The 26,326-nt window shown below is 44.0% G+C and overlaps 2 protein-coding genes across 2 annotated transcripts; both read left to right on the top strand.

Moving 5' to 3' along the window:
• The first annotated feature begins 3,005 nt into the window (after window positions 1-3,005).
• Window positions 3,006-6,470, top strand: LOC139343743 (ectonucleotide pyrophosphatase/phosphodiesterase family member 7-like). Its single transcript, XM_070981522.1, has 4 exons — window positions 3,006-3,240; window positions 3,667-3,812; window positions 4,137-4,766; window positions 6,216-6,470. Exons 1-4 carry the CDS (start codon window positions 3,006-3,008, stop codon window positions 6,468-6,470), a joined length of 1,266 nt encoding a protein of 421 aa, XP_070837623.1.
• A 3,050-nt stretch (window positions 6,471-9,520) lies between these two features.
• On the top strand, window positions 9,521-15,339 carry cbx2 (chromobox homolog 2 (Drosophila Pc class)). Its single transcript, XM_070980128.1, has 5 exons — window positions 9,521-9,619; window positions 9,708-9,751; window positions 11,518-11,583; window positions 11,736-11,805; window positions 11,888-15,339. Exons 1-5 carry the CDS (start codon window positions 9,548-9,550, stop codon window positions 13,205-13,207), a joined length of 1,572 nt encoding a protein of 523 aa, XP_070836229.1. The 5' UTR covers window positions 9,521-9,547; the 3' UTR covers window positions 13,208-15,339.
• The last annotated feature ends 10,987 nt before the right edge of the window (window positions 15,340-26,326 follow it).

The following is a 26,326-nucleotide window of genomic DNA, read 5'->3' as shown; positions in this document are numbered from 1 at the left end:
TTCATCTGATCTGTGTTTCTGGATGCCAGTCGTCAAAGGAAAACGGTTATTAAATGACCGTATCTCAGAGGGAAAAAAGGAAAGGATGCTGACGGTTGCAAAAGTCCATTCACTCCTGAATATTTTGGCCACAAAATTGAGAACAATTGAAACGTGTGTGTTTACAGGTTACTTTGGATTAGGATCAATATTTTACATTCAGCCTTGTTTGAGCTCTTTCATTGCTTCCTACCAGAACTGACAGAACGACATACTGGGTTTCTCCGATATGACGGCAATTAACTATGCTGGACTGGCTCTTAAAAACGTGGTAACAGCAAAGAAAAGCGTTTGCGGCAGTGATTCAGTGAGAGCTATATGTGCGAGCACAGCGCACCTCCAGTGGAGTTTTCCTGTGGTTTGAAGTTTTACGCTTGGACTTGCCTGCATGTAACCTGATAATAAGCCATTCATGCATTAAAAGTTTGTTTGCTCACAATTCAAAACACATCGATCTCGGCACGCTGGCATGAACTTGATGGTCTACTTCCAGTCGCAGCAGGGAAAGAAGCAGCTTGCCATTCAAACTCCAAAGTGAGCAGAATACAGATGAAGTAAAGAATTTATTTCCACCTCTAAAGGATGGTTGTGTTCATGTATTTTACATTTAGAGCTCACTCTTTCATCAGCAATTCTGATTCAGGAGTAAACATTTTATGCTCACCGTGGAGATTCAAATGTTAAACAGTTGCTTGTTCGTGAGATGAGTTGGTTAATGTTTTCTAACCTGACAATCCTCACAAATACTGCATTCGAAAATGCTGTGATTTAGCAGACAGCAAATGTTTAAAAGAAACGCTGCATTTGGGATGAAAAACAGAACAAAATCTGCTGGAAAAAAGCACGATTTTAGTCTGTTGACGTAGGGTCTATTGTATAAAGATTAGAATAAATCCTTGTATGCAGGCATACGGCTCTAAAACACCTACTTACATTTTTCCAGGCTGAAACTGAGCAGCTTTACTCTGCATGTTTGTTCAGAGGCACTTCATAAAAACAATATATACAGTGTTTGTGTTTATCCAGATCTCAGGGGACTAATCTTTAAAGAGTCGACAGTATGTCATCAAATACATAAAAAAACACATATATGAAGAAGCATTACTTCCCTTATTCTCTGGACAGCGTGAGGTTGGTAAACAGACAGATTGTGAATATTGGTGGTTTCTACCTGGTGGTGCCATTATCTATTTGTTTGTGGTTGTTACAGTATGTGGATGTCGATGCTCATGCTTAATGAAATAGTTTTAACATTATTTATCTATTGTCTTCATCAAATCTTCCCAGCGTGCTGTTTTGATATAATATTATTATTATTATCCTACGGTTCAGACATGCTCTACAGGAAAAACACCTTGAGATAAATTCTGCTGTGATTTGGAGTTAAATAAGTAAAACTGAATTGATTTTTATGAATTTCTTAAGTTGTTGGTTCATTCACTAATTGAGCAAAGTTGTCTTCATTTGTGGAACTATTGTGAACACCCAACACAATAAATGAACCAATGGGAAAGGCAGATGGCATGTGGGAGTTTGTCACTTTTAAACATCAAATAACTAGAAAAAACACTTAAAAACAGACATGAATTACGATATCTGCTCTATCTAGTTTTTGTCTGATTGGTTAAGTACAAAAGACGTTTGGGCTGCAGTGACAGTTCAGACGTTTGGCACTTTTATTTACTGATCTTACTGCATTGATACTGGATCTTGAGCCTGGGAAATACCATGTTCTTATTTTGTGTATCACTGATGTACTTCCTTTGGCTCAAATTGATGATGCTGATCTGGCTTTCCACCCAGCCATGCACACTGCAGCGGCTGCATGTGGGCAACAGGGAGTGCTAAAGGCAAAAAAACTCACTTTTCTTCTTCAAGAAAATGTGGGAATCCCTGTGGAAATTCCGTGCAGGACTGAGAGGGTCAGATAAAGTTTGCTTGCCCCTCAAGTTCAGAGTGTGTGTGTTTGATAAAGTTCTCCTGGCAAAGATCTGAGATGAGCGCCAGTCTCAGCAGTCCAAAACACCCCTCCAAATCTTGCTGACAGTGGATGACGAGCAGATAGACTTAATATGAAGAAGCTAATGAATATGAATGAGGTAAATGAAAGCTGATGAATGTTATCCCTTATCTCCATAAAGATTGGACAATTCCCTTGAACCTCTGCCAAGGACACACAGTATAAAGAACAAATTTGAAGAGTTAGCTTGTCGAGCAATTTGATGGACGTTGATAAGGTTACATCACAGCGCAGTGATACGTAATATCTGGATGAGAACATTGAGTATGATCTGAGCTGAAACACTGAGGAGGGTGCAGATCACTTTTTAATAGTTTGTCCATCGCCATGGCAATTGCTGGAAAAAATCAATGTCGATTTTTTTAACAATATCCTGGGGCTAACATACACATTAGAGTTATTAAAATGAATATGTCTATTAGGGTCTTTTCTTCCCGAGAGACCACTGCCAGCTGACGAAGAGATATATACTCTCATTTTCCTCTTCATTTTCCTGGTGTCAGATCAATCATGCACCATCCAAACTCAAGGTGAAACCCATCAAAGTGTCATTCCCCCATTGTCAGTGATTCACAGGGAGCTCCGACACACAGACGGGCAGGCAGACAAACAGAAAGACAGCATCAACAAGCGAGTTAGGGGGAAACAAACAGCCATGATGCCCGAAGAGATTAATCTGCTTTACTGCCAGTCCTCAAGAGCAAAACAGGGGGGGAACTCACCGCGAACACAACTCCCAGCCGTAAAATTGGCTCATAAACATCATGAGGCTGCATGCAGAAAGTACTGAGATAAAGTCCGTCCAATCTACCAGATAAGATAAGTTGGTGAAACTTTGCTCAGTCGCTGTTGGGGTAGGTGAGACGGCAAGAGGTGGATCTTCTTGGTGGGTAAATAAGTGTTTCTGCTGGAGGAGCGAGTCAGTTACAATCTGCAAGTGTTCACCATGCTGTGGACCGCAAGTCTCTGCCTCCTCTGGGCCGCCTCCATCCTCGGAGCGCCGGCAGTCAAACAGAAACAGAAGGTGCTGCTGGTCTCCTTCGATGGTTTCCGATGGGATTACGACCAGGATGTGTACACGCCAAACCTCGACGCGATGACCAAGGATGGCGTCAAAGCTCTGTATGTCACACCTCCTTACCTCACTCTCACCAGTCCTACACACTTCACCCTCCTGACAGGTAAAGTGTTTCATTTTCTACAACAGTGCTTCCAGTTGGCTGGGGATCTGCATATCATGGTAGAATAGGAAACTGCTCTGACTTTGCTTTGGAGGGATTGAAAAAAGCCACGGGAAAAAGGAATTAGTTGTAATTGAATGTCCCAGGGTCCAACAGCTTTTATAGCTGAGTAAGATAATTATGCTTGGATGACTGAGGGAAGAATTCCGTGCTTCCTTTCTTATTTTGACTCTCAAATCATCAGTGCCAGCTAAAAGAAATTTAACTTCCTTGAAATTAAATTCCTCTAATCTCCGAAGTTGGTCATAAGACCTTGTCCAAAAGCGTCATGCCACTCAACCCGTTAAGTTGATAGAATTTTTAATGTGAATGTGTCACGCTATGAATAATGAGTGCAAGCCGACTGACAGTGAGTCTCTTCCGTAGGCCGCTACATTGAGAATCACGGGGTAATCCACAACATGTGGTTCAACACAACCACCTCCGTGAAGAAACCTTACTATGCCACGCTGTTTGTGAATGAGTGGTGGGACAACGGCACTCTGCCTATCTGGATCACAGCGCAGAGACAGGTCAGTGTCGCCATCTTATCACTGTGAGGGACTGTTTTACTGCCAGAAAAACAGCTCTGAAAGCCTGCTGAATCATTCCAGGTAGATCACCGCAGCAAATTATTTTGCAGGTATCCTTTAGATGTTAACTGCATGCAAATGTCAGCTTCTGTAAGGCTGCCTAAAATGTTCAGCTGTAGATCTAATTGAACACCCAGCATCTACTGGTTTGGTTTCCTTGTTTGTCAACACCCAGTGTGAACTGATGAACCCTTGACACACCTGTAAACATGTCAAGTGCACGTGTCACATTCATGAGTTATCCCTTTTTTCCCACCTTTCCAGGGCCTAAAGGCTGGCTCTCTTCACTTTCCTGGCACAGCTTGTACTTACCAAGGAGACGCTCCCGTGATGACGGAGGTGGAACCACTGTTTTACGACTACAAGAATGAGGACTATTGGCATGAGAACACAGACAAAGTGATGAGCTGGTTCAGAGATATGGACCTGGACTTCATATCCCTGTATTTTGGTGAGCCAGATGGCACAGGCCACAAATTTGGTCCAGACTCCCCAGAGCGTCGGGCAATGGTCGCTCAAGTGGACCGGCAGGTGGGCTACATTCGACAATCAGCAGAACGACATGGGCTGACTGACCACCTGAACATTATCATCACAGCAGACCACGGCATGACCACAGTGGCGAGCAAAGACGTGGTCGCAGAGATCACCCTGTCCAAGTTCCCCAATTTCTCATTCAAGGACGTGGAATTCCACCTGGTTGACTATGGCCCTTCTGGGATGCTGTTGCCAAAGCCAGGCAAACTGGAGAAGGTTTACAACGCCTTGAAGGGGGCCCATCCACACCTCCATGTGTACAAGAAGGAGGAGATGCCAGAGAATCTCCACTTCTCCAAAAATGATCGTATCCTCCCCATCATTTTATGGGCCGACCCTGGATACCTCATCAACGGGGTGCGTTGACAGAAAGAGTTGAATTTTTGTTACATCTTCATTGCTCAAGAACTGGTTGTCAGAGAGACTTGCAAGGCAAGAATTTTACAGAAATACAACTGTTCAGTGTTACCCAACCGCAACGAGGCTGCAGCAGTGTTCAGACATGCCAGATCATATGTTTTCTCTGTCAACACTGTTCTGGTTTGGCCAGAAATGAAACATGCTGCAAAGTTTAAAACCATAAAGAGATGTGGAGCAGCAGTTTTCTGCCCACTGCAAGTCCTATTGATTTACCCTTTAAAATAAACAGTTACCTCAGGTTGCCATTTGTGCCCCATCAACGTGCCAAGTTGCCAAGTGCAGCGAAATGTGAAAACATTACTCTTACAGAAGCTGCTACAATATTTATTTTTACATTTCCTGCTGTCATGGTATTGGTAACTCATTAACAACAGCCAGTGATTTATGTGATTATGACCCCAGTGATGTGGTTATAAAGAAATCAAATGACAAGTGCTGATAAAGTGATTAATAGCCAGGTTATAATCTCTACGTGCCATCCAATTTATTCTAGAACTCTCCACGTCTTGACAAGGTAAATGCTTAAATTACCAGTCACAGTTTGCTCAAAGGAAATGGTGAAACTGGGCTCTTTTCAACCAGAAACAAGGAGTTAAATTTGAATCTTAATACATTACAATTTTAATCAAGTGCATTTGCACGTCCTCGGGATAATCCAGGCCTGGCTGATGACATGTAGGGCTCTCAAATGCCTCATGAAGCTACTCATGCCTCAAAATTCAAAATTAGCGTTTTCCTTTGGCTCCACGCTCACTCGGTCACTCCACCGCAGCGCGACAGCCAGCAGCGAGAACCATAAATTAATTTAGAGGATAAAATAATTACATCAGAAAATGTTAAATGCTGAACATGAGAAAAATAATCAGTCATGTGAGTCAGCTAATGGCACATGTTATCTAAAGTCTACAGGTTACCGCCCGTCATGATCATGACTGTATCTCAATCCTTCTTCTCTCCCTTTATGGCCACTTAAACTCCTTTTATTTTCATCTCAGTCACAGATAAACATGTTGAGGCTGTTACATAATTGCTAAAAGATAACCAGATTTTCTACATACTGATGTTTCTATCACATGCTGTTGATAACAAACATAAACTACACATTATCAAAGGAATTCATCTATCATAAGTATCTAATTTTAGCAATGGATTTCAGCTCTCATGCAGCCACGTCCATGGGTTGACAGTAGTCACAAAGAGAAAACAGGCTTTCATGCTACAGTATAGAACAGCAGTCTTTCACTTGGCCAATGCTGCCCTCTGCTGGCCAAATACAAGACAGCCAAGATGTGTGAACTATGTTGCTATTGTGTTATTGAAAGTTAAAATCAATCTGACAAGCTGGGTCACGGGAGTCATGTTGTCCATCCCTGCATGTCTTTGCAGTATTTCCCAGTTCAGTTCAACAAGGGTGAGCACGGCTACGACAACAAAGAGATGGACATGAAGCCCTTCTTCAGGGCGGTGGGTCCGTCGTTTCACAAGAACCTGGAGGTGGGGCCCTTCGAGACAGTGAACATCTACCCCTTGATGTGTCACATCCTGAACATCCGTCCGGAGGTCAACGATGGCGACTTGAGACTCGTCGAGCACATGCTGGTTACTAGCGGCACACCTCGTAGTGAGTTTACATCAGACTAATGAGTCTCTCCCCATGGCCTCGAAAGTGTGTCGCTCCAACACCTGCTCCTTCATTACTAGGCCATTCATCCATCATCTCCTACTTCACGCATGTCCAAATTAGACGTAGAGCTACTGTAGGTTCAAACTAGAAAGTAGATCTAGCACTGCTCACGGTAAGTTTGGAGGGAGCACAAGGAAGGAGGTCTAAAGGTCTGATGTTGAATAATTAAAGGACAGTGCTGGTAATATTGTGCATTTTTCTCATTGTCGACAAATGCCACGAAAAGACCAAAACCAACAGTGTCTTAGTTCATCTCTCAATATTTTATGACTTTCCTCAGCCCAAAGCCTGTTTGCCTACTGAATAAGTAAAACAGCTCAGATACATTGTTTTAATACTTTTGTAAGGTTCAGTAATTTCTTAAAACAGCTGCTCACTGTGGTTTTCATCATACAAGCAGGAGGAAATGGTGCATTTGTTGGGGACTATTTTCAGCAGCGAATTAATCCACATTTGGTGCTGTAATGCATGTCTGTGTACATTTACTTAAGTACAGAAGTAGAATTGTTACATATTTGTACTTTGAGTGTTTCGATCTTATGCTACTGTAAACCTAAAGTCTAATATTCACTTAAACTTAAATGTTCTAAAAGCAACAGTTTAAATCAGTGTTTACAATCAACGCGATCTTCTTGTGCCAAACAAAGCTCAGAGCAAACAGAAGAATCTTGTAACTGAGCTACGCAGTTAAGACGTCATTGGACAGAACGTAAGAGCTGTTATCATGTGGTTAGCTGATGCGACCTACTGCCTGAGTAGAGGCAGAGCTTTGGTTTCAAAAACACTAGAAAAATACTTTGAATGTGAAAGTGATCTGGCTGGATTTTTTGTTGCAGGTGAGAGCACTTCGACTAACGACACGATCAGACACGCCTTAATTGGATTGACTGCAGTGGTTGGATTTCTGGCATTAACTTTCATAGTGGCGGTATCCCACACAGCAATTAAGAGAAAACGCAAGAATAAACGGTAATGACTGAGTACTTAATAACTATTTATATTTGTCATGTTCTGTTTGTCCAAAGCATGGCTGAGCAATAACGGCAAAACAAGAATTCAATATGTTGGAATATTGATATTAATGCCACAATGTGGACATTGTATTAAAAATCACATAATTATATTATTTGATTGTAATCGTTAACATCAGACAAAACTCTTCAGGTCTGAAAACCAAACTTGACTATTAACTTTTGACTATTGCTCATTTTCAACTTGAAAGCTGAGGAACAGTTATATTTCTTTCTTTGCCATGTCTTTCAGATCGAAAGGTGCAGAACATTTTCCGGAAAGCGAGCCGAATAAACAAACCTCATTTTGATCATCGCACAGAAAAAACGGAAACAAGCTGCCTGCTTCTCAATGATTTTTCATTCCATGTGAGGAAATGCTCTGAGAAATGTCCGAGCAACCAAAGAGCAGAATGAGTGGAAGTGAATGTAATTAATAAAAACAGCTTTTTGCAGCTTCATTTTTGTCTATTTTGTTAAATATTTGCTTGAAAGGCCTGATGCAGTGTGTGCGTGTACATTACTGAGCTATCTGTCTGTTTCACAACATGCTGTAATTAAATGCTTGAATGAACACGCTTCATTTAAATATCATGTAATTACATTTACTTCTAGTCATGCAGTAATCTTCTGTGCTCTGCTGTTAGTTGCCTTGAATAAAAGCATCTCAGGACATAAACTAAAAGCAGCTACGTTTTACTTGTTTTACAAGATAAAAATGGATCTCAAGTTTTGATTTGTGAAGAAAACAGTCGTGAGTTTATTTCATCCATCTCTCTATTTTCACTCACAAGTTAAATATGATTCGCGCAGAGAACGGTGGCTGCCAAGGGTCATTTTTGAGCAAGCACATTCTCAGTTGCCGCCTCTCCCTGTGTAACACTGTCAAGTTACGCATGTACGCACTGCACTTCCGGTCACAACTTTCAAAATAAGACTGGGGTTGGCGACTTAGTGGTATTTCCCCAAAGTAACCTTGTGTATCTTTTGCATTTCTTGTAAGGCTAAATTTAAAAATCTACACATTACTATAAACACAAGCATTACACAGTTTCTATGACATAATGTTACTTTTTACTTTTCTAAAGGAGGTTTTGTGGCTTCGTCTCATCACTGACCTGTTCCAAAAAATCTTTATCCTTCATTTCATTAACTGAGCATTTTAATCAACTAGCCAATAAGAATGTTTACATGATGAAGTTGACAGCGCTTTTTATTGAATTTAATTATCTTTTTAAGCAGCTTCCATTACAACTCATTAATAAACACTTTAGTGTATTAGCTAGTTAGCTTACTAACAGAGCCGAAACTCATGGACATTAAGTTAACCAAGTTATCATCATCATCATCATCATCATCATTATCATCATCACCTCCTGTTACCAACAAACCTGTTTACCTGTGGAACGTACCAAACAGGTGTTTTTGGAGCGTTCCACAACTTTCCCAGTCCTTGAAATGTGTTGCTGCATCAGATTCACAATAAGTAGATATTTACAAAAGTCAATGAAGCTGATGAGGAAGAACATTTGTCACAAACCCTCTGACACCAAACATCCGCTGACTGGCCAGTTATCATCTAATAATGTTCATTCATAGGTCACTGTCAATGTTGTAAATGTCATTGTATATATTGTTTACTGCCTCATCATTTTTTGTATATATTTTATATTTTCGCACTCCTTAACTGAATGTCTTGTGCACACACATTTGACCAATGAAGCCGATTCTGATCCTGATTTGTACTGTTTTCAGTGGAGAATATGCCAAAAATGACTGTTTCACATAAAGTGAAGAACAACAATGTCCACATACAAGCCAAACAGTTTCTATAAACAGGAACCAAGCTGAGTCATAATTTCCAAAGGGCTAACTTTCCACTCAGTTTTGCCATCGCTTCAGCTGAGAATCCTTTATTTTGAAGGCAACACCGTGAGCATCCGGTCCTGCGCGAGCGTAATTGTGATTGGCTGGACGCGCTCTGGTCTTTTGATAAAGGCTTCTTAGTCGGGGCGAAGGCAGACATGGAGGAGCTGAGCGCCGTGGGAGAGCAGGTTTTTGATGCGGAATGCATTTTAAACAAACGCCTGAGAAAGGTGGGAGCCGTGAGACATGGACGCCTTCATCCGCCCGCCGTCCAGCGCCGCTTTTCTAACCTTCTCCCTCTCTCGCTTCTCTTTTCAGGGAAAGTTGGAGTTTCTGGTGAAGTGGAGGGGATGGTCGTCCAAGTAAGTGCGAGCGGTGCTGCTCAGCCAAACAATGAAAACAACAACAACGTGTCGCTTGTTGCTTCGGGTCAAACTGGGAGAAAAGCGTCCGTGTTTCGGGTCTAAGCGACGGACCCGGACCCCGGCGACGGATCCACATCAGCACATTCGGTGTCTGGTGGCAGTTTGTTCAGTAGCAGCTCAGAAATTCAGCCTTTTCATTCGCTTTCTTTTGTTCATAACACCTCAAATTTGGGAAGTTAACGGAACGCCAAAGGAAACACTTTTAGCTCTTACCTGTTAGATTTATTTCCCTTCTATTTAGTCACACAGTCGTGACGTTTAACTCATTTTATTGATGACTTTAAACAAGTTTTTTTGTGTGCGTGTGACCCGAAAAGCGACCAATCAGTCAAATTTGCGACTGTTTGATATTTGATCGATAACTTCCTTTTAAAACGTCGAAGTCGTTTCATAACTCACATTTTAAAGTTGGTTTTCTCCGCTTTTAATCCGTATTTCTCTATTTCTTCTAAGGCTTCATTCTGCCTTCATTTCTTGTCACTTGCCCTTTTCTGTTCACTCCACATTGTTGCTGTAATCCACCATCAATGCACACTGTTGCCTGCCAGCTCCATGGCTTTCTGTTAGAACCACATCCTTTGTGTGTGTGTGTGTGTGTGTGTGTGTGTGTGTGTGTGTGTGTGTGTGTGTGTAAAGGGTGGGGGGTTGATTATTTCACTGGTGACTGCTGATCAGAATAGGCTATTCAACCACAAGTGATGATGAGGAGAAAGGTCATTACACATGCATGTAGTTCAGATCACTTCAAGTGAAACAATAGCAGGCTGTTTCCAGTTTGTTTTTCCAGTTTAAGAGTTTATGTTCCCCAGACAAATTATTTAGAGTCACACAGTACAGCTAGTCTGCACTCACACTCAGGAACGGAGCTTACAGATGCTTTTATTTTGAAATGAGTACAGTAAAATAAGGCAAATGGGACGCAGGAACGGGCACGGCACTGGATCTTGTCATGGTGTGCAGGTGCAATTTATTTTTGCTTTCTGGGAGACACTCCATCACAAAATGTTATTTCCATAACTTCCCATGAAAGTCAGAGCTCTTCCATGACCTAAAAATGTTCTTCCTTCCTGGCGCCTTCATGTTTTTCGACAGAGATCAACTGCCTGTGAAAAACAACTGAATCTTGATTTGGTAGCTGTGGGCGGTGAGTTTGTGAAGTACCTTCTGCTGTTTGGCAAACTTTCCCAGAAAATTCCCCACATATTTGTGTAACAGCCCCAGAAAAGGCGTCACTCCTCCCTCCTCCACCCTCTGCAGCCTCACAAAATTGATCATGAAGCTTGATCCGTTTCGTTTCTGGAGGAGGAATTCAGAACCTGCCTCCTCTCTCACCTCTGCACAGCTGGTCGGCCGCTGCCTAGCGTGGGTGTTAGATTCTCTGTTGTGCTAAAAGAAAGCAGCCATAATTAATAGTATTGTTTATTACTGTTAACAGGTCTTAGTTGTTGCCTTGTTTTGATCAAACTCGAAAGGTGTTTCTCAGCCGACCCTTTAATGGTTTGTCTCCGGTAACGAACAGGCTGCCTTCAGTACACCTGTGGCTGCGGGAACCACAGAGTCCTCTGTTTGTGAGTGAACAAACTGCTGAAAGGTCATTTTCTAAATTCGGGGGCACTGCTGACGCTGCAGGGTGCTTTTAACCTCGCCGGGCCACCTTGCTTCTTTATTTTGACTGATGTGTGACAATCTTCAATTTATTTCAGGCATAACAGCTGGGAGCCCCAAGAGAACATCCTGGACCCGAGACTGTTAGCTGCTTTCAACAAGAAGTGAGTGTCCTTGTCAGGATGTTAACATATCAGTGTATGAAGTGATGAAGTAACTATGTGCACTCTTATAGACTATAGAAAGGGGAGAAACTGGACCTGCTGCATTAGTTGATGAGTACTTATTAATCACTCATTGAACTCTTTCGTTAAAGAGAGCAAGAAAAGGAGCTTCTGATACGTAAGAAAGGGAAGCGGCCGAGGGGACGACCACGGAAAATTCTGGTGAGCACAATTCACGGCTGAATGATTATGGGATGATTGTTTGATGCGTAGTTCACGATCTAATGATTGGTCTTAAATTTAGGAAAATGTGCCAGAAGCTCCGAAATCCAGCAGCTCTTCATCTGGATCGTCATCCTCCTCCTCTGATTCCTCATCCTCATGCTCTTCCTCTTCATCCTCATCGGACGACGATGGGGACGATATTAAACAGGCAAATCCAAGCGTCAGAACACGAGACCTTCATCCCGTCCCCCAGAAGAAGGCACAGATTGTGGTGGCGAAACAGGAGCCTCCAAAGAAGCGGAGCAGGAAACCTCTGCCCCCTGACGGGAAGGAATTCCAGCAGAACAAGGGCCCTCGCAAAATCCTGAAGACGTCCAAAGATACAGATCTTCCAGGAGCCATCAAGAAGCCGGTTCACCTAGCAAGCTTCACCTTCATGGGTTTTCACCGAGGCTCGGCCAGGGATCCAGTGGGTGGTCAGAACAGGAGCTCTCTGACCCAGGGTGGGGCTGTTAAAAGCTCCATGAGCTCCATGGGACCTGGCAGGTCAGTCCAACCATCCAGCCAGAGCAGGAATGTCACCGAGGGTAAACTGTCCATCTCCAGTATGAACAGCGGGACCAGTCTGGATTTGAAAGCAGCTGCTAGTAAATCAAAAGGGGTAGCAGCATTGAATTTGAATACATCCAAACACCCCATTCAGGGAACCACTCAGCATACACTAAGTTCCCCCAATGGACAAAAGAAACCCCAGGCCCCTGTGTCAACACTGCAGCGGATACCCAATACTAAAGAAGTGGCTTCCTTACCGTCCAAGAATGCCTCCTCCAGTCAGAGTTCTGGCCTTCAGCCTCTGAACCTTCAGAACAAACCTGTGCAAAGCAGTGATGCTCCTGGAAATGGCACTGCTCCAATGTCAGGCCTGAGAAATGCTACAAACCCCGCAAGAAAAACTACTGTCACACAGAATCAGGAGTACGGTCCTCTGAAGAGTCCAGCAACCCCTGGAAGACTGCAGGCCAGAAAGAACCAGCCTGGAGCTGATAAGCTCAAGGAGATGTCTGAAATCCAGACCCCCAGAGTCCAAGGCAAGCTGGAGAAGAGCGGCGCGCAGAAATCCTCCACTGAGGCCCAGAGCCAGCAAGACAGATCGGCCTCCAAAGATGGCAAGAAGGCCAAAATGAATGACATGAGCACGGGCGAAGACGAGAGCAGCTCAGACTCCGACCAGGACTACGCCGGACAGAACCGCTCGGTCGTGGTCCAGAACCAGGACTGGAAGCCCACACGGAGTCTGATAGAGCATGTGTTTGTGACGGATGTCACGGCTAATCTAGTGACTGTCACAGTCAAGGAGTCTCCAACCAGTGTGGGCTTCTTCAGCATTCGCAACTACTGACAGGACTCTAGAAGCTGCAGACCAGATGTGAAGCAAACTGGTGGCTTTTGGGTTCTGAGTGAATGACATAAACCTTTGGCTGGAGGATTCCTGAGAAACACATCAGGGAACAGGGGTTCATTTGCTCTTTGTCTGCGTTTAGGAAAAGACTGATTGTAAGGTTAAAGAAAACACCATCGGTTATTGACTGTGATTATTTATTTGCTCATATCTACAAGAAGAAGCGGCAGTGGAGGAAGGATGCTCACAGAAATGCAAAGTTTTGACTTGTTAACAGTCAGGGAGAAGAAAAACGTATCCAGCACATTCACCCTTTAGGTATGAAGATAACAGTCTACCCCGTGAAGGCTGCCGAATCCGCCTGAAATAACGTTCGTTCATGTTGGTCTCGTCTGTGTTTCTCTGCTGATGAGATTTGTTTTGACGTACAAATGCCAGTCATGAAATGGTAGACGTGAGCAGGAGGGTTAGCTTCTTTTGAGTAGCAGACATTTAGTTCATAATGTGTCAGTGTTGTGAATCCATATCAAGCAGTAGCTAACGTAAAGCAGTTTTTAATTCCTAGTATAGTATGGTTTATTTTTTTTAATGTTTCAGAAATTAGCTACCTCCATTTTTTTCAAAGTTTTGCTGAATATGTATATTCATTTCACGTGGGACAGGACAACCTTTCCCTCCAGGGTATACCATCGATGTGTGCATATAATAGTTTTTATATAGCTCTAAATGTATTGGACTCTCATGCTGTATAAACCTGTGTTAGTAGCAGCAGACAACAGCTTCATCAGAACGGCCTCTGACTTCCACGCTGTGTCGATCTCCATTATCGCCTCAGAAACAAGTTCCATTCCACGGTGCAGCCAGTTTATCAGCGCCGTTCCCAAACGGACTGAAGCATGCGGGGAGTCAGATACAGTATCTCTGCTCCTCCCTGGTGCTCAGATAAGACTCGGCCTCGCTGAGGTTTGCTCTTCTGTCTCTGCATCAGTTCTGTCACCAGCAGTGTGAATCTTCTCAGACTTGTACTTAATATGGGCAAACACCAGAGGACAAGTGTTTGTGCTGACACGGCAGGACGATCACGGACGTTACACCTGACCATGCCCTCCCTCTGTTTGTCAGAGCCTTTGAGGTCGCTGAAGACAACGGCTTTGAAACCACTGTGGGAAAGGTTGGGTGTGGACCAGGCCTGACAATAAACCGCTCAGCATTGTTTGTTGCTGACCACAAAACACCAGATTTCATTCTGTCAGTCGCTGTTGGTGTTACAAAACGACGAGTACTGAAATACCAGATTTTTTTTTTAACTTGCAGCTGCAGACGTCTCACTTCACCCGCCTGCATGGGTTCAGGAGCTGCAGGCCCAGCCTCCCAGACAAAAAAGGGTTTTTATCTGATGTAACGGAAAAGAAACCACAACAATGTGCGCTACTTTCTGCTCCCCTGAGAGGAGTTCAGCAACCAAGCACTTCGACTGAACTCTTCTGTCTAATCCTGCGCTGCAGACTGTGCCTTTCTTTCTTTCAAAGACTAAACACAAAGGCATTACCCCAAAGATAGCTAGAATTTCAGGTTGTTCAATAAAAGAGGACCCCTAGAGCATAGCATGGAGACTGGACCAGTTTTATTGTCTTGTCGTACTGTTTTGGAAACGGGAAACAAAACCCTGCTGAAATGCGTGGAGCAGACGCACATCTGATGCCTTACTGAAACAATTAGAGTTGTTTAGGTTAAAGTTAGAGAAGTAGTTTACGTTCGGGATCAGCTGAAAAACATTTCTCTTATTACACGTGTTACTGGTGAAAATGTTTGGTGTCTCCGGCTTATATCTCTTTCAGAGTGCGTCGGTGGCAGATAAAGAGTAGTCATTTATCACCACTGGGCCATAGACTGTGGGGTAACACAAGGCCTTTATATCATTTTATTTTAATTGTGTCAGATTTGTGAATTGATGAAAAGACCTGTGCAGAAATATGTTTCCACTTGTGGTCTCTCTCTTAGATCTACTAACCATCTCAATGGCATGTTTTCTTTACAGTATTTATTTCAAATCAAGAGCCTTTCAGGGTAGGACAGTGTCATCAGTCTTTACTGTGCCACTCGTCAAGCTGATTAATAAATGGTACAACCTTCATGTCTGACTCAGGTTTTTATGAGGCGAAAATGCCTTTAAATGTTTGCTGTTCCCAGCTTCTTCTCTGTTTTATGTCACTGTTAATCAGATGTTTGGATTTTGGACTGTTTTGTCGGACAGAACAAGCAATTTCAAGACACCACCTTTTGTCACTGTTTTTAGTATTTTTTACTATTTTCAGTTAAATAAAGAGATGGATAATGAAAGCAATCATTAGTGGTAGCGCTACTTTCAGCAGGTTAGCATTAAGCTGAGATGAGTCAGAATGAGTTTAACTTCTCAAAGAGCCTCGCAGACTTAGTGATTTATCATGTCGCTCAGAAATTCACCAGCACATAGATGATGTCAGGACTGATTACACCTTTCGTTCCGTCTCAAACGGTGTAGTTTTAGTCTTCGTTAGCATCACTGCTAAATAAGTCACATCCATTAAGGAGGAAACGAGATAAGAAGTCAGTCAATAAGGCTCCACTGTGACTCACGGACACATGACCTGCAGCAGCCACTAGATGGTGCTGTTGCACTTGAAGGTAAAGGCACCCAAGAGTACTTCAGAGTCTTAATTAACCATAATTATATAATCTGTTAGTTTACACACTTGAGATTGAAATCCTTAAACTTGATGGATCTTATTATATGCAGCAAACACACACTTTCTGACATTAAAGGCTGCCAGAGCAGCATCACACCAGTATTCTCTATAATAACAGTATAACAGAACACACTGTAGGCAACTATGACCACAGTTTCTGATTTCTAGAACTGGCCAAGACCAACGCAGACGCCCTGTTTCCACTGCATCCTCACCTGATGTTCCTGATAGCACCGTGAACATGCCTCCACTTCTGCTGCACGACCAGTGATTAAATTTCAGCCGCTCATTCCATCTGATTCGCCTCGGCTCTGTACAGGTATTGGGTGTGTGTATGGCTTGGCAGTGCAGAACGTTGTGTTTCCAACCCACAAACTTGGAGTCCAGAGCCCTGCTGAGGATGGTGGAGCTGAACCGCAGAATAACTCAGCTCCTAATTTGGCACTTAGTCGCTGAAATCGAATAATCTCTCAGTAACAGCAGAGTGGCCGTCTGACGGGAGGGAGGATGATGCAGCCAGTCTGACGCTTTCCCATCATCCCTCAGCTGCAGACAGCCCCCGGCGCTGAACACGTTGTATTAATCTTTGGCAGCTATCGTCACATTCGACCTGTGCACAGTAAGCGTAACCAGTGATCGTATCAGGTAAGGAAACTGCTACGCGCTCTAGAGTGAGATGATCGGTCGTTTACTCAAACGACAGAAAAATAATCAACTTAACAATGGAAATGCCAAACGTGTAAGTCTGCAGCTGTTCTATAACTCATTAAACACGCAGTCTCTGGGATTTTTTAACTGTTCAGAAACTGAAGATGGCACTTTGGGAATTTCCAAAAGATATATTAACAAACGAACCTGCAGCATAAGTAGTGACTACCACTGTGTGTTGAGGAGTCGGGGTGTAAAGTGGTAAACAATGGAAATATGGAAATATCTCAAAACTGGACGTAAGTGCAGTACTTCAGTAAGTAATCACAGTACATTCCACTAGTGGTTCTCTGCTGGCAAAGTGGTGTAAGAAGCTCATTTGAAAGCATTGTTATTGTTCTGCTGAGTAGACTAAATGAACAAGAAAGTCTGCAGCACCTTTCAACACACAGACACCCCTCTCCCTCTTTCACCACCCCTGTATTTACACACTCTTAAAAACACTGTCACACAGCCTGACGAACTGACAGAAGTTATCATTACACAAAGCGCTCGATTCCATAATTTATAGAGATCCCCGTCCCAGTCATGTGGAATTCTCCCAAAATAAATTCAAGTAAACACTTACGCGACAAAGAGGCACTCACAGTGGCCTGGTATGCATAAACAGTATGAACAGTGTGACAGTGTAATCCCACCCCCCAGCCCTGCACACACACACACACACACGCACACACACACACGCACACACGCACACACGCACACACACACACACACACACACACACCCCCGACAGCCCAGCCCAGCACTGACTTCAGGCTGGGGTTGGAAATGAGCCTAAACCCCCACCTCACCCCCAGCGCCGATGCGCCAACCCCGATCCCGACACCCCCCCCAACCCCACACCTGACTCCTGGCAAAATAAGCCAGACTCCAATCCATCTTCCATCGCAATAACACACACCCCAAACCATGTTGTTTTGAAGAGCATTCAGCACGTTCATCTCCGGGGATGTTTTTGTTTTTTTCCCCGGGACGTCTTATTGTTTTAGCAACACAAGATGCCGTAAATCAATCAGCTCTTTGCTTCACTCCGGCCTTTGTTTAAAAGCCAGAAATAAGCTTTTTCCATGATGCATTGCTCAAAGTGAGCATTTGATAGAAAGGATGCAACCAAAGGTACTATTCAGGTCGAAGGGGGTGTTATTCCACAGATGTTTTTATGTACTTACCTTTGCAGCAGAAAACATGAACAAATTGTGCAAAATGTAGACAGTAAGGCTCCTGTATTCACAAACATACACATTAGTGCTTCTCATAAGTTTGTTTTCTATTGCCTCATGATGGCTCCACACCAAACTAAAAGCAATAATTTACCCACTTTATCAGAATCCAGGCTGGATGCTGACTAGCCTTTAAAGGCCGGCGCTGATGTTTAAGTTCCTCTGTTTGTATTTGTGTTTGGGCTCCTCTACCTTGAGGATTGTAACCAAGCGGGGCTGGTTGACTTTAAAACGCCTGGGATGGCTGCTATTCGATTTCAAAGGGAATGTTTAGAAACCTGATCCGACCCTCCAGCGAGCATACCTTCTACACCCACGTCTCCCTCGCCCCTCATTCTAAATCACTCCACTGGAGCAGTGTAAACAAACTTCAGTTTGCTCTCTGATATTGAGAGGTTAAGACAAGCGGCAATCCTCCACTATGACAACACGGCCTCAGACAGACGATGTCATCTGTCTTACCTCACTCTCCATCCATCACCACGCCGGAGTCGACATGTCTGACAGTCCCACTCTCGCTTTTCTGGCTGGCACAGGCCTCCACATCTGTCACATTTTCCTCCAAGCTTACTTTTATTACACCCGATGAACTCCGCCTCCTTCCCTCTGAATCCACGGACACCTGAAGGGCAAGCAGGCGGAGAGAAAACCTATTGATTAGTCACGGTATCTGATGTCATCCCGGCTCCACAAACACTTTTCAGTTGACTACGTGTGAAACATGAGCGACGTCAGAGCCGAAATGTACTAAGAGAATTCATCTGAAGCTGCTTGAACACGTAAAAAGTCAAAGTATGAACAAGAAAATGCAAACATGAGGAAACTGAATGAATGAATGAATGAAGAGTTTGTCTGCAAATAAAGTTTTTCTGCTACAAATGATTTCATAAACATTTCCATTAACTGTCTTCCCTCATCAAAAAAACTGCTAAAGAATAAAATCATGAATAATAACTTGGATTTTAAAGGTTGGAGCTCGTGTTGGATAATATCAATGTTTTCTGCTTTTCTCAGCTGCACCAGGAGGCTTTGAAAGCTAATTAAAAGCTAATTTTAAAAAAGTGTCCTGGCCTTATGGGGATCGTGAGCAGGGCTTCCCTCGATGATTTAGAGGAATTGTAAATGTTAGAACTTACAAGCACACCCCAGATACTCTCATTCATTAATTAAAAGAAAGTTTACAGGCAACACATATAGTGATTTTTAATTAAGAGGAATGTTTCACTTCCTCCAGTAAAACTTTGCATTGCTGAGCTGGTTTATTGCTGTTTGGGGAATCAGACAAGTGTGGAAGAGCTTGTCAGTGCTGGATGCTTGGAAGTAATACAATAACTTTAATATGTCGTTCAAACTTCAAGTGAAAAATGACACCAAGTTTTCTGCCTTTTAAAACTTTGAACAGATGACGTCGACTGCAGCCCAGCTGACAGCATATCTCTGGTCTGAGGAGCCAGTAAGAACCACAGTTATGTCCTGGTGGAGCAGTGAGATGTTCTTGGACATTGAGAACTATGCTGTCAGTCGCATAACGTTAGCACAGCTCTGTCTTTAGACGACCTCACAGACAGAAAATGAAAGGACCTAAAACTGGACTCTGAGGGACACCAAATACATGTGATACCTCAACAAGAGGCTCAGCTCCACACCACAAAAACTCTGTTGGCCAGTTAGAGTTGAGAACACTGTTTTAATCCATCAATGATTATCGGGCAGGACCACTTGGAAACGTTTGCTGGCATCTAAAAGGTATAATCGCACAGAAACCTGAGTTCATTTTTTCCTGTTGAGTTAAAAAAAAATCTAAAGTCTCTACCTGAAAAGGTTCGACAAGACTAACACTGTAGCGTCGATAACGTAGCTGCAAGCAGGAAGCTCAAGAAAGCAGAACTGTGTTTACGTGTGGTGACCACGCCGAGGGTTCGTCGCTGCAAATGAACCTGCACATAATCATCGATTCAATGTTAATAGAGAAATATCGATGAATGTAAATCTCAGTGAGAGCTGCAGACATGAATCATGTCCTTTGGGGTCTGAAGCCAGTGTTTACATTCATCCTTATTAGCCACACTAGCAGTGTGGCTTAGGGGATGACGGTGTTGGTCCACCACTTTGGTCCAGACAGAAATATTGACTAACAGCGGACGAAGTGCCGTGATGATTTATGACCACATGAAATAACACTCCCATCAGCCTCTGCTGTGCTGTGTGCTTTTAGTAATAATGAGCAAATGTTAGCATACAAACACACTAAATTATGATGGTGAACATCGTAAACATTATACCTGCTAAACATCAACAGGTTAGCATGCCGGCATTAGCATTTTGCTCAAAGCACCACTCTGCAGCATCACACAGACACTAGCTTAGGTTCATTAGACACTGTTTGTTGGCTGATAACAACACTAATGATTAAGAAATAATAAAGCACCATTACAAAAGAGCAGGAGAAAGTCAAACAAAAGGTAAAAATGAAGGCAGTATGACTAAGAATAGGAGGAGTTATTGTACAAAAGCAGTTTTAGATATGAAAACCCGTCTCTCCTCGGCGAGCAGGTCTTAACACCCACAGGGCAGGAATCAGGAGGAATCTCCCTCTGCTGTGAAGCCGAGGTAACAAAGTCAAACTGTATCTACCAGACAGAGGGTGCCAGCGGGAAGTTTGCCCTCCTGATCTCTGTATAATCTACTCTGGGGAAGACACAGCTACTCTCCTTACCACCTTCAAAGCCTCCTCTCCCGAACTTTCAGCCTCGCGTCCTAATCTGATTGAGGAGGAGAGAAAATATTGACTATTTCGCAGGACAAAGCAGCATAAATATTTGAAACCACTGCTATGATACACCAGTGGAAATGGAGCTCAAATATTGACAATTTCAACCAAATAATTTAGGAATAACAACCTAAAATGTTGCTTTTCTTTTCAGCATTTCAAGATAAATTACAGGTTAATTCTTGAACATCTGCAAAACAAGTTAGAAAATCGTCTTTGCCAAGCTTTGTCTCTCACAAACGCTGTATTCACTTTCCCCAAACTGGGCTCCTCTGGTCAGCCCACATAAAACTCCAGAAAGCCAGTGGCACCAGGAGAGGCGCGCTGATAAATCAGCGGCAGGCCGCGAACAGGGCCCGGTGCCGGCGGACCTGTGTGCAACAGGACGAGTCTATCGGTGAATTTCACAGGTCATTACTCTGGCTCCAGCCATCGCAGCCTCCAGTGGCTCTGGAGACGGCCAGCTTTTTCTCAGAGACAACAGCTTACTGGGCTTTGTGCTAGCTAAACAAGCGTGTCTGTCTCACAGCAGTAGATTAATGTCTAGATAGAGGCTCTGCTCCTCGGGGAGACCTGCAGAGGAGCCATCCTTCAACCTTTGGAGGCCATTACACAATAACAAAATAACAGAATGTGAGAGAGGGGCTCATTGACTGAACCCGGTCCTCTGGGGCCGCAGAGAGAGGGGGAGATGGAGAAAGAGCTTTCTCAATTAAAGAGAGGAGGGATGGATTTCCTGAAAACCAGAGCGAGCACATAAAACTGTTTTCTGATGCTGTGCAGGATCAAACAGAGCTGATCTGAAAGAAGAGCAGAAACCAGCAGCTAACCATGATTTCCATGACCGATGGCTCAAAGATTTTCTCCATTCATTCATTAAACATTGTCATTTTCAAGGTGGCGACTTGAAAATTCCTTCTTTTTTCTGACAAACAGTCCAAAGACACTCAGTTTCCTTTAACTGATGAACAGAATAGCTGCTGATTGATGAAGTCACTGCAGCTCAAACAGCCTTTTCACTGAGTGTCATCTGTGAGAGGTGGTGTGTGGTAAACACACAAACCCTCAGCGCTTCACATGAATGACAGTAAACAACACAGGGTCTCCGGCTGCGCCCCCCGCCCCCGACCCACCCCTGAGGAGAAAGGGGTCACACAAACACAGCATCTGACCAGCTCTTAATTTGTTTAAAGCGGCCCTTTCAAACAGGATCATCAACAGGGAGAAAATCTCGTTTCCAAGGCTGCCGCCGTGGCTCGAGCCGCGTCGTTCAGGAAGGAGATCAGGACGCCGCTGACGGCTCAGCTGACTTCAGCTTCACAGAGGCGCCAGGTTGTAATTAACACTTTGCAGATTACGTTTACAGGACCAACATGGTCTGCCTGAGTTTTATTACCGCCTGGGTTGTACTCCTGCCCTCCGGGGATACAAAACACTCTCTGTTTGACGCTGGCCCGTCCTGTGTGAGAACGTTTGACAGGTTTCGATCGTGCTGAGAGTCTTCTGGCTGCTCGCTGCTCTTCACAGATAATGAGAATCTCCCCTTCGCTTCTGCCAGTTTTCCAGCTACGACTGGATGAAGACGCACGCTGCAGTCTGACAATATTAATCTATTTCTGTCCTCCTATCTGCAGCTTTCATTCATTTATTTGAGCTCACGCTGTTGGTCTAACAGTCTTATTAGAGGAGCAGTGAAACTAATCTATTTCTTGGCAGCAGGCAGCAGACAGCTGGGCAGTGAGGAGTCACAACTAAGAGGCTGATATAATTGCGGTGTAATCATTTTCATGCAGCTCCTCGGCTTCCTCTTAGACGGCAAGCAGTGCTTCAGGTTAACATGCTACGGTAATAAAGGAGCCATTAATGTGCCAATGACCTCAGAATATGAGGGCCAAGTCATTCAGCTTTCATCAAACATGCTGTTTAGCAGCCGTTTCTGAGAGCCAACACAAAGAAACTGTCTTCAGACACACACACAGACATGCTTCGTATTTAAAAATGTAAATGGTGTTAAAAAGCAGCTTCTGTCTGAATTACAGAAGCATATCCCGAGCTCGTGTCAAACAGGGCGTCAGTCTCAGATCTAAATACATCAAACAAAAGCTAACATCAGTCCTGTTAATATGCTGAACACTTTGCATGCAGCGTCCATCATCAACTGATGGACTGGACGAGTGCAGCTGTGGAAAACATCTGCACACATCAGCACCACTAGGTGGCAGATATCACCTGAAGCAGCCTTCAGTGCAGCTCAGAACAAAGCGGCTGTCGCTAATATTCCTTCAATGAAAATCCAAAGCGGACGGCCTCTGCTCGTGTCAGACAGAAAAAGAAATGTTCACCGGCTAAACATTCGTTTGGACACTTATCTGAAGCTCCGAGCCAAAACAAGACTTTCTCCAAATACTGAAGCAACATGCAGCAAATTAAGCTGAAGCTGTCAACAACCAACTGGCAAACACTGGTGAGAGAGCTCATTACAGATCAGAACACAGAGGTGTCAGCCCGGACGGAAAAAGCCTGGCTTTCCCATTTATCTCCCCAAACCACACTCCTGTGTCTCAAACACTTCACACTGAATTAAAGTGAAGTGGAAAGCCGCTCTCCAGACGAGCAGCACTTCTTTCCACTCCATGCCTGGGTGATAAATCTGCAGTCTTCCATCCTCTGCCGCCTGCTTCCCTTCGTCCTCTCTTTTATAAGATTCCTTCTTCCCTCTCCATTCAGGCAGCAGGTCACGAAAGAAGGCTGAAGACCAGAGGGTTCGTGACTCTGGATCTGCAGAACAACTGAGGGAATGTATGTTTGTACAGTCTGAATGCAAAGTGCATCCACACAAACGACCGTCTTTATCTGCGGACTTTCACTCCACGGTCTGGAACAAGGCGCCGTTAATGAACGATTATGTGATCTGCAGGAAATCCGTCTAAGTTTAAGGAATAATTTTTGGGAGATGTGCTTTCTTTCCGAGAACTGGGTGAGAAAATTGGTACCACCCTCAAGTCTGCGCGTTAAGTACGGAGCTGGAGCCGTGAGGAGATTAGCTTAGCTTAGCATAAAGACTGGAAGAATTGGGAAACGGTTAGCCTGGCTCTCTACAAAGTAAAAAAAGTGCTTACCAACACCTAAAGCTCACTAATTAACATGTTGTATCTTGTTTGTTTAACTCGTACACAAACAGAAATGTAAAAACGCCAATTTGTGGTTTTAGGAGGAGTTACAGACTGGAACTATTTTGTGACAAACAATAACTACAGAAACGCCTGAAAAGCAAATGTGTCGGTGAGTTGTAGACCCTCCAGGTCAAATGTGAGATACCTGTCGGTCAGGTTTACATACACAGAGAAGAGATGAATCTTTGTGACAGACAAGCTTAAACCTCACCGTTGAAATCTAGGATTACGCCTGAAGAGGGACCCGTCCTGCCCATAAAACATACAGTATTTACATAACATGTTTGTGCAGCACCTTGACAGAATGCAATTATATCAGCAGCCCACAGGCGTGTTAATGACGGTGCTCTGTCATCAGGATGGAGACGTGGCGTTGGTTTCGTCTCAGTTTCTGGTGCTGGAGGGCTTCTGCTCCTGATAACCTTCATGTTCTTCGTGTTCTCACCACAGTTTGCTTTTGACCTTCCTCTTTCCCTGCTCCACTTTTTGTTACCTCCAGCCCAAAAACAGCACAGCATGAGTCGGGCTCATGAGGTCTGACACAAACATGGCTTTCAGATTTTTTATCTGAATTTCTACTGAGAGTTCCACTGGTCAAGATCATAGAAACATATATATGATAATCCAGGGTGATGTGCAAGCCAGCAAAAGGGCCGATGCGACCACGTCTCCAGCCTCCATCCTACCACAGCAGAACTGTGAACAGTGCTCACCTGCACTGACGCGTCTCCATCTCCCACATTAACATTTTAACTGACTGTAGAGCAAAGCTGGACGTCTTAAAACAAAGAGAGTATCCCTGTAACGCTCAACGCCCGGAGAGAAAGGGGCAGGACAGACAGTCTGGCAGAGTCCACCCAGGAAATCTGCCAAACTCATCCCCATTCCCCAAAGCAGACACTTCGCCTCCGATCGTCCTACTGAACCATCCTGAACCAAAACCTCTGGGCAAGGATCAGGACTTTAAGACAAGATTCTAGTTCTAAAACAAATCCAGTTAGATGGGAGGCTTCTGGCGATCTGGATGCTTCTTCTGCTTCTGTCTTACTAATATTAGATTTCAGTTTTCTTGCTTTTATGACCAACAGCAGAGAATGAAAGAAGCTTTGGTGAAGCAGCGACAATGAGCAACGACTCAAAGCAGCTCAATGACACATTTACTGCATAATTATATTATACAATATTACTGAAAAGCACTGAGTGGCCACATTAAACCAACTTACTAGACTTTTGCACAAGTCCATGAAAAAAAGGCTGCAGTGAACAGTGTGACTCAAAAACTGATCAAACATCCACATGTGTGCAGGTTTTCATTCACTCCTTCACACCCTGAGTTTCCTCTAATGTCACACTGTTGGTGGTATCCTGTGAACAGCGAGCGGCATCTGAAGTTACTGTAGGTGAGAGGCTAAATCAGAGAGGGGTGGACCTGGAAACAATTTGCAGAGATCCTGCTGTAAATCTGAGAATCTCACAGACCTCCAGAAATGATCTCCTCAGATACTTAACATCTGATCAAAGCGCAGCCAAGTGTGAAGAGAGCGAATTATTAAATATCCTTAGGCAGCTTGTTTAGCTGTGCGAGATGACAGACTGATAGGAAAGACTTGGCATGCACTCAGGAACGGGTAAACCTGCCAGCGGGGGGGGGGGGGGGGGGGGCAGGCAAGGAGGGGCTGCTTGGGAGAAACAGGGAGACACGGGAGAGGAATGATGGACGGCTCACACGCCAGCCATTGTGAGAAAATTATAGCTAGGTGCCGCCAACTGAGGCAGCGTGGCGGCCAGCCAAAGCCCCGGGAGAACAAAGGCCCGGGATCCCTGTGAGAGTGAGCCGGCCTGCCCGCGGAGCCCCAAACCTTCATATTTACATGCGACGCTCAAGAGTTAATTGCAGTGAATTCCTGCACTGGGTGCAAAGTGGGGGCCGTTGCTCCTTTATTTTACATAACAAACATGCTGTTTCTACTCACTCTGCTTCCACAGAACCGAGGATGCGAAAAGGTTTTGAGTTCCTGCGAATCAAGTGTGCTTATGAGACGAAGCTCTTCATCCAAGATGAACAAATGATTCATTATTGCTTGCTTTTTGTTGCGATGTGATGTGGGGATGGCAGCGGTTAAAGACGTTTTTACAGTTTTATCACAAAGACAATTATGGTGAGGTCTAGACAAGCCGAAGGTTAACACCCGCTAATATTTTTTGTTGATATAATCGGGGTTATTGTGCAGCTTTCCTCTTATAAACTGCGGCGATGGCTCCCTGAGGAAAACATACGAGTTCCACACATTCCTCCAATTACTCCGTGCGTTTGGGAAAAGATTTGCATTTGATTCAGCTTCTCGGGAAACGTTCATGTGTGCGCTTTCAGCAGCGGGAGAGCTCAGAGGCCCCTTTAACAAACCAGACCTCGTCCTCACAGTAGTTGATGGACAAAAGCCAAAATGTGTCGGGGTTGCTACAGTTCCTGATCTCTCATAAACGAACTGTGCCCTCTCCACTCTCTAGACTTGGCAGCG

This window comes from Chaetodon trifascialis, chromosome 15, assembly GCF_039877785.1.
Source record: "Chaetodon trifascialis isolate fChaTrf1 chromosome 15, fChaTrf1.hap1, whole genome shotgun sequence".
NCBI lineage: Eukaryota > Metazoa > Chordata > Actinopteri > Chaetodontiformes > Chaetodontidae > Chaetodon > Chaetodon trifascialis.
The sequence above is the reverse complement of the archived record's forward strand: the minus strand, read 5'-3'. Positions and strand labels throughout refer to the sequence as shown.

Bases quoted from the DNA above. Each gene is read 5' to 3' on its own strand.
- LOC139343743 (XM_070981522.1), top strand. From the start codon at position 3,006: ATGCTGTGGACCGCAAGTCTCTGCCTCCTCTGGGCCGCCTCCATCCTC. The intron at 3,241-3,666 runs GTAAAGTGTTTC...TCTCTTCCGTAG, and splicing joins ACACTTCACCCTCCTGACAG to GCCGCTACATTGAGAATCAC. The intron at 3,813-4,136 runs GTCAGTGTCGCC...CCACCTTTCCAG, and splicing joins GGATCACAGCGCAGAGACAG to GGCCTAAAGGCTGGCTCTCT.
- cbx2 (XM_070980128.1), top strand. From the start codon at position 9,548: ATGGAGGAGCTGAGCGCCGTGGGAGAGCAGGTTTTTGATGCGGAATGC. The intron at 11,584-11,735 runs GTGAGTGTCCTT...CTTTCGTTAAAG, and splicing joins TTAGCTGCTTTCAACAAGAA to AGAGCAAGAAAAGGAGCTTC. The intron at 11,806-11,887 runs GTGAGCACAATT...TCTTAAATTTAG, and splicing joins GACGACCACGGAAAATTCTG to GAAAATGTGCCAGAAGCTCC.